The sequence below is a fragment of the Vulpes vulpes genome, chromosome 12 (genome assembly GCF_048418805.1).
Source record: "Vulpes vulpes isolate BD-2025 chromosome 12, VulVul3, whole genome shotgun sequence".
NCBI classification, from domain to species: domain Eukaryota; kingdom Metazoa; phylum Chordata; class Mammalia; order Carnivora; family Canidae; genus Vulpes; species Vulpes vulpes.
In genome coordinates this window covers 112,728,027-112,745,191 of record NC_132791.1, presented here as the reverse complement: position 1 = coordinate 112,745,191, position 17,165 = coordinate 112,728,027, and the positions used below count along the sequence as shown (strand labels likewise).

The window sequence follows — 17,165 nt, the reverse complement described above, 5'->3', positions numbered from 1 at the left end:
TCAGAGTTCTAGAGACACTCTTTTTTTTTTTTCCTCTCCAGTGCTCCAAAGAGGGTGGGAGGATGACATCACAGCTGAGCCCCATTCTTCCCAACTATCATGGGACTGGCAGTCAAGTCAACTTCTGATCATCTAAGGGGAATAGGCATGGCACAGATGGTGGGAGGAGATGGAGAGCATGCCCTTCACCCTGGATGCTGTGCTCTTCGGGAACATTCCTCCACTCCTCCCTTCCACTGGACCAGTCCCGCCTCCTGGCTGGGCTCAGGAGCACAGCAGGGCAGGGTGGGACAGAAGAGTTGGTCCCTGGCCCTCGTTTGATCTACCAGTTAAGCCACTTCCAGATCACTGGAGCCTGCAGGTCCTCTCCCTCCTCGCGAGCAGACGTGATGATTTAGTAATGGCATCGTCAGCCTCCAGCTCTGACGGTGGAGGATGCCACATGCTCAGGCCCAGTAGGTAGACCTCCACCCCCACCCCCCTCTGAATGAAGCATTTGCTTTCCCCACCAGTGTGAGGACAGCAAGGTGGACGCCCTGGGGGAAGCCCTGCAGACCACCGTCAGTCGCTGGAAATGCAAATTCTCGGCCCCGCTGCCCCTGGAGCTCTACACATCCTCCAACTTCATCGGCCTCTTCGTGAAGGAAGACAGCGCCGAGGTCCTCAAGAAGTTTGCCGCCGACTTTGCTGCAGAGGCCGCATCCAAAACAGGTGAGCTGATGGCTACGGGGTCCCGTTAATCAAAAATCTGGGGAGGAAAGGGGTAGGCGGGTATGGAGGAGTGGGCTGGGGCCAGGTGGCGGGATGGGGCAGGAGGTCCTGCAGGAACGCACAGAACATGACAAGGGACCCCACCCTTTCCTTCACCCCTTTGCTCCCTTTTTAACACGGCAACTACCGTTTTGCTCAGCCTCCTGCGAGAACGTCCGTTGCCTGCCCCCAGGCCCGAGCTGAAGGCACGCACATGGCTGTTCCACACTGAACCATGAGAGCATCCTTTGTAGCTCTGCAGTCTTTCCAATGCAGAGTTAAAGAATCTTGCTTCCCCCACCACCTCCCCGCCATGCAGGCATTGGTCTGGGTCTCACAACTCTGTGAGGACCCAGGGCTGTGCTGGGGGTGGTGATCCAACAAATGGTAGAGTGGAACCGCTTAGTATCAAATCATACATCCATTGAGCCAATGTCCCACACTCACTGAAACCCATCAGATGGGTCCCTAAAGCCTCAACAGTCCAAAAATGTCACTCTTTCAAGATGTTCCTTGCTCCTTCCATGGCAGGTCTTAGTTCAAGCCAACTGAGATTTCACAGCAAAGGAATTAGCATAGAGAGAAACTCAGGATGTATGTTGACGTAGGCGGGAAGCACAGAAAGGGGACAAATGTGAGAAGTTGCTAGGGCTTTCCTGTCTGCCTCCCGGTTCAGACGGGCTCACGTAGGTCAAGGAGAGCCTTGCCTCCTGCAGGGGGGCAGACAGACAGTGGTGGTGGAGGGAGGAAAGAGTTGGCAGGGGGAGGTTTTGGTGACCCCCACAGAGAGAGAAATCACAAGTGGTGGGTATTTATTAGGGATCCACTATGTGTTTATCCATGAAGCATGCAACAGAAGAAGTGGTTTCTCCTGGCCAGAGGTGCAGGTTCAAGTACAGGTGATAACGGAGCTCTGAGATGAGAAAGGCCACCCCAGAGCCGAGTGGTTCCACCATCAGGGAAAAACAGGAAATGCACACTGGATGACATGGGTCCCTACCATGGAGGAAGGGCCCTGCGGGTGGCACCTGCTATTTTGCTCAGGGCTCTTTACCAGAAAAGCCCCCAACAGGGCTCAGGATTCTAGAAAGAGCATGATGAAGGCTCAGCATCACCAAGCAGGAGGGCAGGGAGGGCTCCACTCTCAGAGGGGCTCCGGCCCTGAAGGTACCTGTTCTATGTGGGGGAGCAGGGCCTCCTCAGAGCTCCTGCCCAGGCACACCTTCTTCCCCAGGGACCAGGCTTTGCTCTCTGACGGCCCTGGAGCCCACCATTTCTTAGCTTAATAATTCAGAGAAATAACATAATAGGCAAATTATTTCCTGTTCCTATCCCTCTAACTCAGGGAAATGGCTCTTTTTCATCCCACAGTAGCTATTACCAAAACCACTAAAACTCCCACAAGACCCAAATCTGGTGTCGTAGCCACAAAACCCAAATCCCTCACAAATGCATAGAGCAGGTCTCAGCCAGGACTACGGCCGATTCTGATGGCCCATGATGAGCGAGAGGCCAGAGGCCCTTGCTTCCTTTCCTTGCAGGGAGAGGTAGGGCCAGTCCTCTCCAAGACCTGGGGCCACTCTCTTGAGGAGCCCAGCCAGCTGGGTTCCCTGCCCCTGTGCGGCCCCCTGGTGGTGACTGGGACAACTGGGTGGCTGCTCCAGCTCCTTGCCTTCTTGTGTGCAGAGCTGGCCATCCCATCTTGGCCCTAGAACTCAAGCCTTGTTATTCTAGAGTTTTGGGCAGATCCGATTCCTTCTGCAAGTAGATTCAGTGCCCATCATAGGTGGTTTAGGGAGATTCATGCATGTGTATTCAATCATCTACCGAACACTAAAAGCCTATAATGTTCAGAACCCTGATATGTTGCGAACAGGACCCAGAAAGCCCTTGCCTCATGGGGACTCACACCACAGAAATACACTCCAGTGTAACAGAAAGAGAGCCAGCTGCTACTTCTATCTCCCTGTGACATGTGCAAGCCGCTTAATTTCTCAAGTTCCCTACGTTCCCTCTGGTTGTATCTTCTTGGACAGTAGATGGATCTCCCCCGTGCAAGGATGTACAAAAGAGAAATAAAATCCATTTGTCTATGTAGGGAGAGTGGTTTCTTTTTTCTACTATTTACAGGGTCTTAGAGGAATAGTCTGTATACTTAAAAAAAAAAAAAGAAAGGAAACCACTGGTTTAAAGATTTTATTTATCTATTCATGAGAGACAGAGAGAGAGAGAGGCAGAGACACAGGCAGAGGGAGAAGCAGGCTCCTTGCAGGGAGCCCAACTTGGGACTCAATCCTGGGTCTCCAGGATCAGGCCCTGGGCCAAAGGCAGCGCTAAACCACTGAGCCACCGGGGCTGCCCCTAAACCAGTGGTTTTCAATCAGGGAGGTGATACCTCCCAGGGGACATGTGGCAATGTCTGGAGTCATTTTTGGTTGCCCACAGCTCAGAGTGGGTGCTACCCGAATCTAGTAGGGAGGGACCAGGGATGTAGGTAAAGACACACACCCCCCCCCCATGAAGAATTATCTACCCAAGTGCTGCTGGGAAACCCTGTTGTGAATTTTGAAAATATTCCATCTTATTCCCTGGTTCCTCCATCAGAGTCACCCAGACGCTAAGAGACCTGGTCTCAAAGTGCAGGCAATATAGCTTTGGCATTCACATAATGACAAAACTTCTTTATTTCTACATAAATTAGCTCACCCTTCCATGTCTTGGTTTCTTCATCTGAATGGTGGGCTGGTGATAGTGTGTTGGGAGGAAAAGCCGACCCAAACGATGAGCCCTCAGCTGATCCACAGCTCCTATGGAAGAGCCAGACTGTAGCTCTCAACCTCTCAGATTTTAGGTTCATTCAGGATCCTTTACCCCCTCCGCTCCCCTTATTCTGCTGCTGTGAAGGAGGGAAATGGGTTTTGTCTGGCCAAGGGACTCCCTCCTTTGTCACTTAGGAGAATTTACAAGGGCACCCTTCTGTGCTCCTTGAGTCTCCGCCATCGCTATGATGACCACCTTCTAATATCCGTTTCCTTCCTTCCTTCTAGAAGTCCATGTGGAACCTCATAAGAAGCAGCTTCATGTAACCCTGGCTTACCACTTCCAAGCTAGCCACCTACCCACCCTGGAGAAACTAGCTCAGAACATTGATGTCAAACTCGGCTGTGACTGGGTGGCCACCATATTCTCACGAGATATCCGGTTCGCTAACCATGAGGTAACGTCTCACCGTGGCTTCTGACGCCACTGGAGGTGCAGGGGCACAGACACAATCAAAAGCACTTTGCAGCTCACTGCTGTAGAGAGATGGGTGCCAAAGGAAAGCAGCGAAGTGAGCACCACCAGACCAGGAGTCAGTCAGACCACAATTTTCTCCGGGATCTCCCTGCCTCCCCCGGGAAGCTTGGAGCTGGCACCCTTCCTCCCTGGGTCCCAAGCGACTCCTCTGTGTACTGCTCCCATTGCTTTTTCTGCCCTGCCAACCTCACTGGGCTGATGCAGAAATGAAATGGGAGGATAGAAAAGTATGTAGGAAAAATTTTAATTCTATAAATTCATGGGGTCCATGAAAGACCTCAGCCAGATTTTAGGTGAGGAGAATGCAGAAATACCGGGGAAAAAAAGAAAATCTGTGATCGCATAATTAACAGATACTTGCTAAGTATCGATGCCATGTAAGTTACCATGGAACATACGAGAATTTTAAAACATGGTCTTGTCCTCAAGGAGTTTGAGTCTAGTAGGGGAGAGAGAAGAGACACACGAAATAAAAACAGAGACCACATGTTGTGACAGTCTGTGTGCTTCCCCCGTGGGAGGCAAGAGTGGGACCACTGGCTCCCAGTGCATGTGGAAAGGTTGGCATAACCCCAGCATCCTCCTTTGGAGGGAATCGGTATTGATTTCCAAAACAAGCCTGCGTGCCACTCTGAAGAGTAATATTGCCCTTTATTTTCCTGAAGGAGAAGCTGAGATCCAAAGAGAATAACTGGCTGGTCCATAGCAAACTAGCAATTTAGGGCCAGAGCTGAAGCCAGAACCCAGGGATCCTGAATAATAAAGACAAGCAACACATCTTTAAAAAAAACAAAACAAAAACAAAAACAAGCACCACAGTTTGATGAAAAATTTGTCATCCAATTTAATTACATTTATGAAACAGTATTTGATTTGCTTCCCAATTTTTCAACAGCAAAAGGACTGACGTTGTTAGTTTACCAGCTTAAAAAAAAAAAAAAAAACATCTCTGTTAGACATTAAAAATATATGAAAAACAGTTGGAGTCTCAGGGTCTCAGGGTCTAGAGAGTGGGAGTGCTGAAAGGAGCCGACCCATAAACCAAGGGCCTGTGAGTGTCAGGGACATGCAACTCTGTCAGACCCTGCTGACGGGAATGTTGTGTCCTCCTTCCAAGTTCATTTGACGGAAGTTTCTGGAAAGACACAACAAGGAGGCGGGGTGGATCTGACTTAAGAATTGTGACAGCTCCCGGAATTGCTTAGGAGGAGTCCTAAATATAACGGGGGGCGGGGGGGGGGGTGGCTGACTAGGTTCCTTACAAAGACAGAGCAGGGGGGAGGAAAAGTCAAGGGTTGGGTGTAGATGGACGGAGGGAAGTCACCTTTCTAGGAGAAGGAAGGTGGCAATGGAATTTTCCAGGAGTATCTTCTAATCAACACTGCCCTCCAGTTAACTCAGAGGGTAATTGCTTTTCAGCCTGACCCACATTCCGCTCAATTGGCATGGAGGAAAAGAGGCAGCAGGCGCCCACGCGAAGTATTTTCTAAAAATAACTTGGCCTCTTTTATCTCGTATTTGTAAAAGCTCATTTATTACCCTTCCTTCTGATACAGCTGGCTCTCCGAGGTCATCTGGCTCTACCTGAGCCCCCCTTGCATATAAAAACCTTCCCTTGTCTGCCTTCTTCTGTCCTCCGGGAGGGAGGTTGGATGGATCATGCCAGGGAGGCCAGCAGACGTCCAGAGACGGACAGCGGTTTGGACAAGGGCACTCAGCAGGCCACACTTAGGAGCGCATCCAGGGCTCGGCCCTCTGCCGCCGCCCACTTTGGTTTTGGGCTCGCAAATGTCTCTCTGTACGTTGTGTAGTCTTCCCTGTTCATGATGACGTGAGGCCACGCCGGTGTTCTATGCCAAGTGATAGAAATCTGAAGGAGGACAGCAATACACAAAAAGCACCCATGGCTCCAGATCCTGGCTCCATCCATGTGGCGGTCGTTAGGTTCGCTTCTGTAGCTCCTAGAACACTCCCATCCTTGGTTGTGTCATGGTACAGTGGCGAGAGTATTTTGCTGGACTGTTGCTGTCGTGTGGGCTCCACGAGAAGATGACGGAAGGGTCCTGGTAGAGGCAGCACAGCGTGGCTGCAGCAACAGAATTGCTGTTGCTACGAGAAGCTTCGAAGTCAAGGAGGTTAGGTTCCTACAATCACAAAGGGCTGCTGCTGCCCGTACAAAGGGAGAAAAACTAGACTCAACCATTCTTACAGGTAAACACTAAACATAAAGAGGTATAATGCGGTGCAGAACGGGGCCTGTGTCCTGCCAACTCTCGAACGTAGGTTGACTTTTCGCATGTGCTTCTGGTAAGCGGAATGGGCTGCGGGGACACGGGCACCAGTTATGATTTGAGATTTGTTGCTATGTCTTATTTTATTGTTTATCCAGTAAATTAGAGTTACCTTCTGCTTAGGACACACGGCCCCCTAACGTTCCTTGGTTGTGCCTCTGTTTCCCGGGAGGCAACCTAGAGATAGAAAACTCACCCCCACCAAGCGATCGGAGGAAGGAGTTCTCATCCGAAGTCACTTTGAGTTTCTCAATGGAAAAGAAAGTTCTTGGCCAAAGGCATAATTAGTCAAAACTATGCTGTTCTTGAGTATCTAAGAGACATGAGTTTCGACTTGTTCCCCCTATGACTTGGTACCCCTCTCCACCCTGTTCCAGGAAAGGGAGGGTTCCTTTGGGTGCATCATCACATACCTAGCTTAGAGAGTTGGTTTTTTTTCTTCCCTAAGCTGTTTTCACAGCCCAGCAGAAAACCTCCCTGGCTAGTTCGGAACGGCGGTTTGAGCGCGAATGTGTCGGAAAAACAAGGGAAGGAGTGGGAGGGGAACAGGGACAAAGATCTGGAGCTGAAAGATCTGTGTGTTTTCACTTCCATTCTCTGAGGAAAAAAAAAAAAAAGATCACCTCTTTTTGCCTATGCCCTCCTTAGAGAATTCCAGAAGGAAATCCGTTATAACATGTTCCGATGTGTCTCCTTGACAGACACCGGCGAGCTGGTTAGCCCACAAGCACAGAGTCCAGGGGTCAGGCTAGAAGGAAAAATCAGGCGTCAGGGTTCAATAGACATAATTATGCACCTTCTGTGTACAGGCTCTGACCTATAGAGTTTTTCCTTAGATTGTCTTATTAACTTTTATAGTCCAGGCATTATTTTACAGATGAGAAAAGGGAAGCCAAACAGGGTTAAAAACCTGAATGTGGAACCAGAAGAATTAGCCTGCCACTAATGACTTCAGGACTGTGGGAAAGCATCTCCCTCCATCATTGTGTTCCATATGAAATAAATAGGAAAGGAAGTATTTTCCTTACTATGGAGGGCCCTTGCTATAAATGAAAAAACAGGAAAATGTTTTCTAAAGCATCTTCATGCTGATGCCATTTATATATATATATATATATATATATATATATATATATATATATATATATATATATTGAGAAAGGAGGCAAAAAATCAAATAAGGCAGCCAAACAGCGTGGCCAATGGTTGGCTCTGAAGGCTCTTTTGGAGCCCAAAGAAGGAAACACGTGGTCTCCATCTGTTCGCTGGTGAAAGCTGGTTACATGGACAAACACACCGATGGCTGTGAAAGATATTTTTCTTTCAAGGTCTTTGTGAGAAATGTAGGTTTAAAGAAAGCTCCTTGAAGGCAGAGACTGTCTTGTTGAAGCCTCTGAGATACACATAAAGGGAAATGCATCGGTCCCCACGCCTGCCTACAGAAGAGTGTCCCCACACAGCCCATCTGTAACCCCCAGATGGAAGACTGACTTTCCATAAGCAGAATTTCAAGTGTCTATTATGGTGCCGACCCCAGCACATGGAGAAGGGGAAACCAGGTCCAACCCCATATGTACAGCAGCTTAATAGAGTGCCTACGGGCTTGCAGATGAACTCCCCAAAACTGTATGTGAATCCTGACAGGAAGAAAGACATGCCCGAAGGAAAGTCTGGAGCCATCTAGTAGCACCAGGCACACACCCATCATACCCTGGGAAAAAAGGACGGGGGTGGGGGGGGGGGACATGTTTTCCGATCTGAGTCCAAATCTATTCCAAGTCTGCAGACCCCAGGGGCGCCTGTAAATGTCAACATCTGGATGTGCGCGCCGTTAAAGTGGGACACACAGATGTGCCCTGGAGGCACTCACACTGGGTGGGATGTGGGCCTTACTCCTCCTTCTCTTCCTCTTTCAGACATTACAGGTGATCTACCCCTACACCCCACAAAATGATGACGAGCTGGAGCTGACCCCGGGGGACTTCATCTTTATGTCTCCCATGGAGCAGACCAGCACCAGCGAGGGCTGGATCTATGGCACCTCCTTAACCACGGGCTGCTCTGGGCTCCTGCCCGAGAATTACATCACCAAGGCTGACGAGTGCAGCACCTGGATATTTCATGGGTGAGCAGACTCAAGGTCTTTGCCCACTGCTTTGGGAAGAACACTGCAGCCTGGGAGGAGGTGGTAGGGAAGCAGACGTGAGCCTGGCCACACGTGGCAGCAGAACAGGAAACAAGTTCGTGGGGAAGAAAGCTGTAGGTTCAGGGCATTCGGGATAGCGCTGGTGGGGGGGGCATGGGAAAAATGATGGATGGATCCACTCTCCTGCTGTCTGCTGAATTCCTGATCAGAGACTACCTAGAAGCTGCTCGTTAGGGTCCATCTCTCTGGCTGAACTGTGAGGCATCCCAGTGCTGAGACTTCATGGCCGTTGGGCTTCTGGATCCTTCGTCCTGGGTCATTGCTCAAGAGTGGTCTGACTCCCCAGAACAGCTGGGCAGGTTCCCATGATGCCAGCCGGACCAGTAGTGAGAGGGTTTGCAAGGCTCAGGGGACCTACCTGCCCCTCGCCTGTTGGGCAACCCTGAGCAAGTCCCCAGACTTGGCACATAAATGCCGAGATGAGAGGGACCGTCTAAGGAAATGGGCAACTGCCAGAACCTTAAGGTGACACACGGTGGCCCTAGTCCTCTTTAGAGTCATAACTTTGCACCCACCTCTCACTACTGTTTTACCCGCCAAACCAAACTGGTCCCATGTTCAGAGTGGCCTGTGTCATATGGCCAGCTTTGTCTGGATAGATAAATCAGGAACGAGAGGCACCTTCTCATTCTTCATCAGAGCAGCGCAAAGCCAGCCCTTCCCTGGCGTACTCGGGCATCTGGCCAGGGCTTGCACGCTGGTTTGTTTTTCCTCCCTCTTGTTCTTGCCATGTGCCAACGTGGCTGAGAGCCGGAAGCTCTGAGCACCAGCTGCGTGGTGTGTCGAACATTGTTATTACTGCCATAAAAGAGAAGCAGAGAGGGGCAATTTTCGTGAGTGTTTTGCCTGGAGGGAGAAAAGAAAAAAAGGTTCTCTACCCCAGTTAGTGGCAAGCAGACAAACCACAAACCCAGAGATGGGAAAGAACATCTTCCTTAATGATCCCCTGCCCCGCAATCCCTGCCTCTTCCGTCCAGCCCTCCCCTATCCCCGCCCAGGAGCATTCTGTGGCACCATTGGGAGGTCAAAGCTGCCTCATGTTCCCCCAAACGTTTGTTGTTTGGAAAGGTTTCTGAACATCTAAGTTGGATTTCCAAGGTCAACATTTTATCTCCATGAAAACAAGTGAAGCGTAATACATGAATACAAGACGAGGAAGATGATTTGTCTGGTGATGCACAGCTCTCACATCACTTTATAAAGTCAGCTTCTAAGTGGGAGAAAAGGGAGAGAAGCCCTCCTGACCCCTTTCAGATCAGTGTTTCCAGATCCGCTCCCATCCAAACTGGAGCTCAGGCCGAAACATGGGAACACTGGTTCATGGACCACAGGGAGGTTTTCGTGTCCTCTCCTTTTAGTTGAAGAGATTACTAGCGATGATATTGACCTGGGAACCATGTCTGAAACTATTTTTTTTAAGATTTTATTTATTCGTGAGAGACACACAGAGAGAGGCAGAGACACAGGCAGAGGGAGAAGCAGGCTCCCCATGGGGAGCCAGATGTGGGACTCGATCCCAGGACCCCGGGATCATGACCTGAGCTGAAGGCAGGTGTCCAACCACTGAGCCTCCCAGATGCCCCACCATGTCTAAAATTAAACTCTCAGCTGTCACATCCAATGCTGGTCAGAGTGGGGAAGTACTAACTAGGCTTTAGGACACCGTAATCAAGACTGAGTGTTTATTCCAGTAGTTTCAGGTTCAATTCCTAACACTCCTACTTAAAAGCTGTGTGACCTTGGCCAAGTTACATCACCCATCTGAGCCCCTGTTCATTAATCCATAAGATGGCGATAACAATTGCATTTGCCTCACAGGGGTGTTATGAAGATTGCAAGAAAGGACTTTACATTGATCAGTGCCACAGGTGCAACAGCACTGAGTCTAAAGAGCCGTCAGCTTTTCTTTTCTCTCCAACTTGTGTTTTCCAGTCCTCTCTTACATGCTTGTCGAATCAAACATCTCTTCTACAGAGGTGACCCTACAGAAGAACTGCACTTTCCTATTTAACCCCAGAAGCAGAAATGACTTAAGGAGGCTCCCTCTAAGACAGATCTTCTCTCTCCCCTAACCAAAGTTAGCCTTGAGGGGGGTGGGGGTAGAGCCCCACAAGATGCTCAAATCACCTGGCTGCCTTGATGGGAAGTTGCCGAGGGGATCCAAGCAACAAGTAGGGACGTAGGGTCAGTTACCCTTCACAACCCTTTCTTTCTGCCCTGTTCTTCTTCTAAGTCCCTCCTAAGGAAAGTTTTTCCTACCACCCTTATTAGGGCATCTTGCCCAGTTCCAAGTGTCTCTAGGTACTTGTCAGTTGGTGAAGCCCCATCATGTCCTTTGAAGTGCAGGTGTGGGCGGCTGGCCACCCTTCTGGGCTATCTATACAGGACTGATGTGTCCTAGGGAGGTGCCAGCGTCCCCCCTTGTACTTGAGATGTTCTGGGTATCAGGCGTCGGCTTCCTCCCTATGCTACTCTCAACATAAAGCCTCTGACTATTGTCTTATTGGAACTGACAGCACCCAACTGTCTCAGAGTGAGTCAGGTCCTTTGATTACAATGACAGTCGAGAAGGAGGTTGGCATTCTCCTTGCCAACGGAGCGGAAGGAGAGGGAGAGGGAGAGAGACAGAAGGGATTCTTCAGTGTCTTCACAGCTATAACAAAGCAATGAAATTAAGGGACGTGTACAAGCAAGATGTCAAGACGATTCCATCTATCCAGACATTTCAGGTCCTGAGGCTTTGATGAATCAGACAGTGAAACTGAATTTTCCTTAATGGTGATGTTTGCAAAGAGAACGCCTGTCTATCAGACTGTGCAAATGGCACTAGATTTTCTTGGTCTATGGTTGCTTAATTTTTTCAGCAGGTCTCCTGGGCTGCACATCACACTTGCTGACGCAGCTTTGTTAGGCTGCTGCTTCCCAGGTCCCACCCCAGATCTGCTGAATCACAATCTGTGACAAGTCGGGCCCAGGCTTCCCCGGTGACTCTGATGTGCACAAGGGCTGAAATGTCTCGTTTTCAGGGCATGAGGCTTCTGAAACCTTCGTGTCTAAGCAGGATGAGTCTGTATACAGTCACAGAGGGGGACACTTCAGAGTCCCCAAGTTATTAAAAATCATAGCATTTAAAAAGATGTTTTCCCGACAACCACTTAGCTTTATTATATTGAATATAAAAAGTTGTTTTCCAAGCTGAATTTCAAGGACTACTACCGTGTTAAAATTAAATATACCTGAACAGATGAGGTCAACAGGTACAAGCCAGGACTGGGCTGAGCCAACTGGAATGAATGGCTCCCCTAGTTCTAAAGAAGCAGGAAATCTAAAATGTAAATGGTCTCCTTTGAACACTGCTCGGTGATGCAGAAGGAGATGTTCATTGGATTTGCCTCATGACCATATTTAAATTGCAGTGTTTATTAGATAAAGCCTTTTGGAGGCCCTGTTAATCAAAATAATTTAAACATGGCATAATTTGCTGCCTCCCTGTCAGCGAGACCTCTTTGGGGCTTCTGTAGTTAGTGTTACACCCAGAGATGAGAGTTCTTGGCTCACAGCTCTCTACATCTGGTGAGAATGGCCTCCTCTGAAATAATTCTGTATTTAATCGTCTGGTTGGAGGTATTACTACGATGGGGAGAAGGGCAGGGCGAGTGAAGACCGAGGAATGGGGGAGAGTGACCACAAGGCTTCCCTGATCATTAGGACCCGCAGGCCAAGTGGTAGCGATAGTAAAAATCCTCCCTCTAATTTGTCAGTTCCGATGGAAGTCACCATGGACAAATTAAAGGCAACAGGGATTGGGTGGTTTTTTTTTTTTCTTTTGAGCCAGAGGAGTAGCTGGAAACAATGGTACAAAATTGATAACTCATTATTCTTTAACATGCCTCGGCGCCAGGCACGCCTGTGGCATGCTGATTGGCACAAAATCAGGGTCCCTTCCCCACCCAGAGAGACGAACACATCTGTTCCAAGTACAGAAATCCATCCACCCCTCATTTAGTGAGTGCAAGGCTGCAGTATGAAACAAGATGTTCCTCTCCAGAAACGGAGTGCCCTCTGCTCAGCTGCCCTGCCCGGGGCCTGGGTCCTGCTACCTCCTGCATTCCCATGGACCTCGAGGGTGACTTGCTGATGACTTCCACCTAAAACAGATACCATCTTTCTTATCTTCTCCTGCAGTTCTTACTCAATCTTAAACACAGCATCTAACGCTCTCTCATTTGGTGATGGCGTGTTGGAGAGGCGGCAGTATGAGGACCAGGTTCTGGGGGAGACGGCACCCCTGACTATCATCTGCCAGCCCACGCAGGTAACGCTGACCGGCGGGGTCACATCTTCAACTCTACTGAGGATTCACTGGGCACTTACTTGCTAAGTAGGAGGGCTTGCCCTGGCTGCCCCAAAGGGTCCCCGATCTCTTGGAGGAGAAAGGGGCACAAAATCATAAAAGATATACAGGAATTCAAAGCTAGGAAGAGCCATGTAGGTGGTCCTGGCTGGTAGAGAAGGTGGCTCTGCAAAGAGGAGGACGTGTTATCTGTAAAGTCATAATGGTTCTACCGCATGTGGGTCTAGGCTGGTAGAGAAGGTGGCTCTGCAAAGAGGAGGACGTGTTATCTGTAAAGTCATAATGGTTCTATCTCAGAGGTCAGTGTGAGATTTAAAAAAAAAAAAAAAAGCCCTTTGCACAGTGCCTGGCACATGGTGAGTGCTCACGTATGTCTGAGGGCTCGATATATGCCAGGAGCATTGCAGAAGGGAGGGGTGGGGGTGGGGATCGTTCTGAACAACCAAGACAAAGGAAAGTTGAGGATCAAGAGACTAGATCATGTTGGCTGGAGCCCAGGGCTTGAATCAGAGGAGAATGGGAAAAGAAGCAGGAAAGATCATCCCTCTATCCCACATATTAACCCTGTCTGGGCAACTAACCGGCCGCAAATGTAAAGTGCTGGCCACACTAGCAAGACTGGGAATAGCCGACTATCGGAAAGAAGGAACATAGAAACATCTATAAGGATCCACCCAGCAGTGATAGAATCCAAAGTCATTTGGACATGCCTTTGACTAGACAGGCCTATTTCATCACTCAGAGGGAGCAACTGTCCTCCTGAACCATTTCTGGGAACACCAACAACGCATGTAGTCAGACGACAGCGCCAAAAGTGAGATCAGGATACTCAAAGCTGGGGGAGACCATGAGGCCAGATGGTCTAATCACCATGTGTTAGAGGTGAGGCAGACCGTTTTGTGATAAAAGTCCTTGCTCCCTGAAGTTGTTGATGAAGTATCCCTTTAGGGGAGGACTAGATGGCTGGCTGTACATACTGGCTAGTTTTCCCTCTGGGCCATAACTCAAGTGGTCTTCACATTTTAGTACTGGCCAAATGCTACTCCTTCTAACCACCACAGCAACAGCAAGGGTGAGACGTCTTTGCAACCCTCTGGTTTTGCAAAATAGCTGCAATTCATCTCATTCAAGCCTCAGAATAACTTGTGAGGTCTGTAGGATGAGTCTTACTGCCCCCATTTTACAGACAGGCCAACCTAAATCCGAGGTAGTTATGGGATTTGCCCTCGTTCTACACTGGTAGAATTTGTTCTAGAGCTCAGCTCTGTTCATCTGGCACCTGGCTCCAGGACATGTTCACTTTCTTATGTGCTTCCGCCACTAATAGCCTTTCTTTCCCTGCAGCCTCTGAGGGTCAGTAGCCAGCCCGGCCCTCAAAAGAGATGCCTCTTTGTGTGTCGGCATGGTGAGAGGATGGATGTTGTGTTTGGGAAGTACTGGCTATCCCAGTGCTTTGATGCCAAAGGTGAGTGGTTAGTTGACCTGCTTAGCATTGGCATACCTATTATGGCCTCTGGGGGGCACAATCCAGCTACATTTGTCTAGATGGAGTCCTTTATGGTCTCTGAGCTATAGGAAATGCCTATAATCTGCCACAATGTAAGTCCTTCCTAATGGTCTTGAATGTTAGTGAATAGGAAAGTGTCCTTGTCCCCATTCTATTAACTGGGACACTGGGGACCAAAGAAGGCAAATGTCTTGCCCATGGTCATTTGGCAGAGGTGTCCTGATTCTGTGGCCAGAATTTCCTCCATTAAGTCACCCTGGATAATTTTGGTGCCAATTTCATTTGAGTGGCATATCTAAGACTGGGAGGTTTGCATCTCTCAGAATCTTCCTGCTTTAGGGTGTGTGGTTGTTACTTTCACCTAAAAACTATCTCTTATCACTTTTGTCAACCAGAATGCAGGAGTGGATTCCCAGACTCTACCAAAGGAAACGTGTCAGCTTCAATATTTTCTAGAAAAGTTCAGTTCCCTTTCTTTGGCCAAAAAGGAATAGAAATGGAGGGCCATCGGGATCAACAACAGAAGTCCTAAGGAAAACAAAGTCATCCTTTCACTGACTTTTTTTTTTTTCCAGGCCGCTACATACGCACCAACCTGAACATGCCTCATAGCTTACCTCAGCGGAGTGGTGGTTTCCGGGATTATGAGAAAGATGCTCCGATCACCGTGTTTGGATGTATGCAAGCAAGACTGGTGGGTAAGTTTCCTGGAGTGATTGCACAGCCTTTCCTGGCTACTTCTACAAAAGACTGGTTCCAGTGTGTATGCCAGGACACTTTCTACAGCTTTCTACAAGTTTCCTACAAGTAGTTTATTTCCCCAATTCAGAAGTGATTTATTTATTACACAACCATGAAGTTCCAAACACTGTGCTTGGCACTGGGCTAGTTTACCATAGTGAATGAGGTATGATCCCTTGAGGGCTGTATGGCCCAGTGAGGGGGCAAGGTCAGCGTCTAGTGCAGGGGTGAGGAAGAGAGGAGAGAAGCCTGGAATGGTAGATATAGGGAAGCCAATTGATCCTTTGAAACTAGTCGGTTCTGGGGTGCCTGGGTGGCCCAGTTGGTTGGATGTCTGCCTTCGGCTCAGGTCATGATCACAGGGTCCTGGAATTGAGCCCTGCATTAGGCTCCCTGCTCAGAGGGGAGAGTCTGCTTCTCCTTCTGCCTCTGCCCTTCCCCATGCTTGCTCGCTCACTCTCTGTCTCTCAAATGAATAAATAAAATCTTCAAAATATGAGGAAAAGAAAGAAAATGGTCAGTTCTTACAGGTCTATTCCATACATACCAGGTGGAGACAGCAGCCCTGTCCTGTTCAATCCTCTAACACATTCACTGATCGTTTACTTTGTGCAAGGTCCCATGCTAGGTGTTGGGGATCCAAGTGAGAGCCCCTACCCTCAGAGAAACAGCTTAAAAGTGAATAAATATCATACATCTTGAATAGAACTGTGTGCAGAGTATTATGGGAACATAAAACACACACACACACACACACACACACACACAGAAGAGGGGAAGAGAAGTCACCTGGACAGAGAAGGAGCAGCAGGGTGGGAAGTGTGTGTCTGGTGGGGAGAACCACAAAAAGTCATAGACGTGGGAAGTAACATTGAAAGTACTTAGAGAAAAGCTCTCTCCTTCTAGACCATGGCTTGTGAGCCACACGAGATAAGGCTGGTGAGCTGGATAAAGACAAGTTCACAGAAGACCTTGCCCTGCATGGTTATCCAGTAGAGAAAAGAAGCATGTTCCGTGAAGAAAGTGTTGAAGTATCGGGTGTTGGGATTTACCTCTGTTATCTAAGAAGATGACAGGTTGAGATCTTGTTTAGCGCAGGATAAAAGTAAAACAAGATCTAACTGTCACAATATGAACCATCTCGTTTATATCACAAGTGTGAAATCAGAGCATTCTCATGTTTCTGGATCTCTCCTAGATGGATATTTTCCTGCTTGTTAGCTTCAGAGAGAAGGAAAGAAAAAGACAAGAGGGGTCTTCCCTTTGGGCTCTTTCACAGAAATGCTGATGAGGGGATGGGCTGGAAACAAGGCTCAAACTGTTGGCGTCTGTGAGCCTCCATTGAAAAAAAGAGGTTTGCAGGGTCTGCCTGCCACCCGCTCCCGCGTTAAGCTCCAGTGGAGGCTGCATAAATCCAGCAAGCTGATTCTCCTCTGCCTTCCTTTGCAGGGGAAGCCTTATTGGAGAGCAACACTATTATTGACCACGTCTACTGCTCCCCATCGCTGCGCTGCGTTCAGACCGCATACAACATCTTGAAAGGTTAGACTTGATAAAGGCCCACGGGACTGTCCTTCTGCCTCTAGACAGCACTACGCCTAGATTATCCTAGACTTGGGGAACATGCACCAATTGAAAGCTTCACATTTGGAATTTTTAGCAATGATTCTTTTGGAAGGCATCTGTGCAAGAGTCCCCAAATCATACTCTGGTGGCATAAATGAGACAAAAGGAGGTAGAGAGAGAATTTTTCTCTTGAAAATGTAAAGCCCTCTTGGATGAATGGTAAGCTTGTGAAATATCGTTGTCTGGCAATAATTTGGAGCCTACAGAGTGTGATCCTTTTTTTGCAGTGAAACAGTGAAATCATTTCCTCCCACTCTGCTCTGTTTGCTTCTTGTTTACAGTAGCAACGGTGCTCCTTAGTATCTACAAATCTTAATCATCCCTGTTTTTTTAGTTAATTGGATGACTTTAAAAGCACCGTTGCTATAAAGATCCTCAACTTTCACCCTATAG

The 17,165-nt window shown here is 48.6% G+C and overlaps 1 protein-coding gene across 2 annotated transcripts in view; it reads left to right on the top strand.

The window, feature by feature from the left end:
* UBASH3B (ubiquitin associated and SH3 domain containing B) overlaps nucleotides 1–17,165 on the top strand; it is a 138,691-nt gene that overhangs the window by 106,410 nt on the left and 15,116 nt on the right. For both annotated transcript variants that reach the window (XM_025999032.2, XM_025999031.2), the window contains exons 4-10: nucleotides 513–711; nucleotides 3,798–3,967; nucleotides 8,255–8,463; nucleotides 12,730–12,859; nucleotides 14,243–14,363; nucleotides 14,981–15,103; nucleotides 16,596–16,688. In XM_025999032.2, coding sequence (XP_025854817.1) covers nucleotides 513–711; nucleotides 3,798–3,967; nucleotides 8,255–8,463; nucleotides 12,730–12,859; nucleotides 14,243–14,363; nucleotides 14,981–15,103; nucleotides 16,596–16,688 — 1,045 coding nt within the window. The remainder of the gene's footprint in view (nucleotides 1–512; nucleotides 712–3,797; nucleotides 3,968–8,254; nucleotides 8,464–12,729; nucleotides 12,860–14,242; nucleotides 14,364–14,980; nucleotides 15,104–16,595; nucleotides 16,689–17,165) is intronic.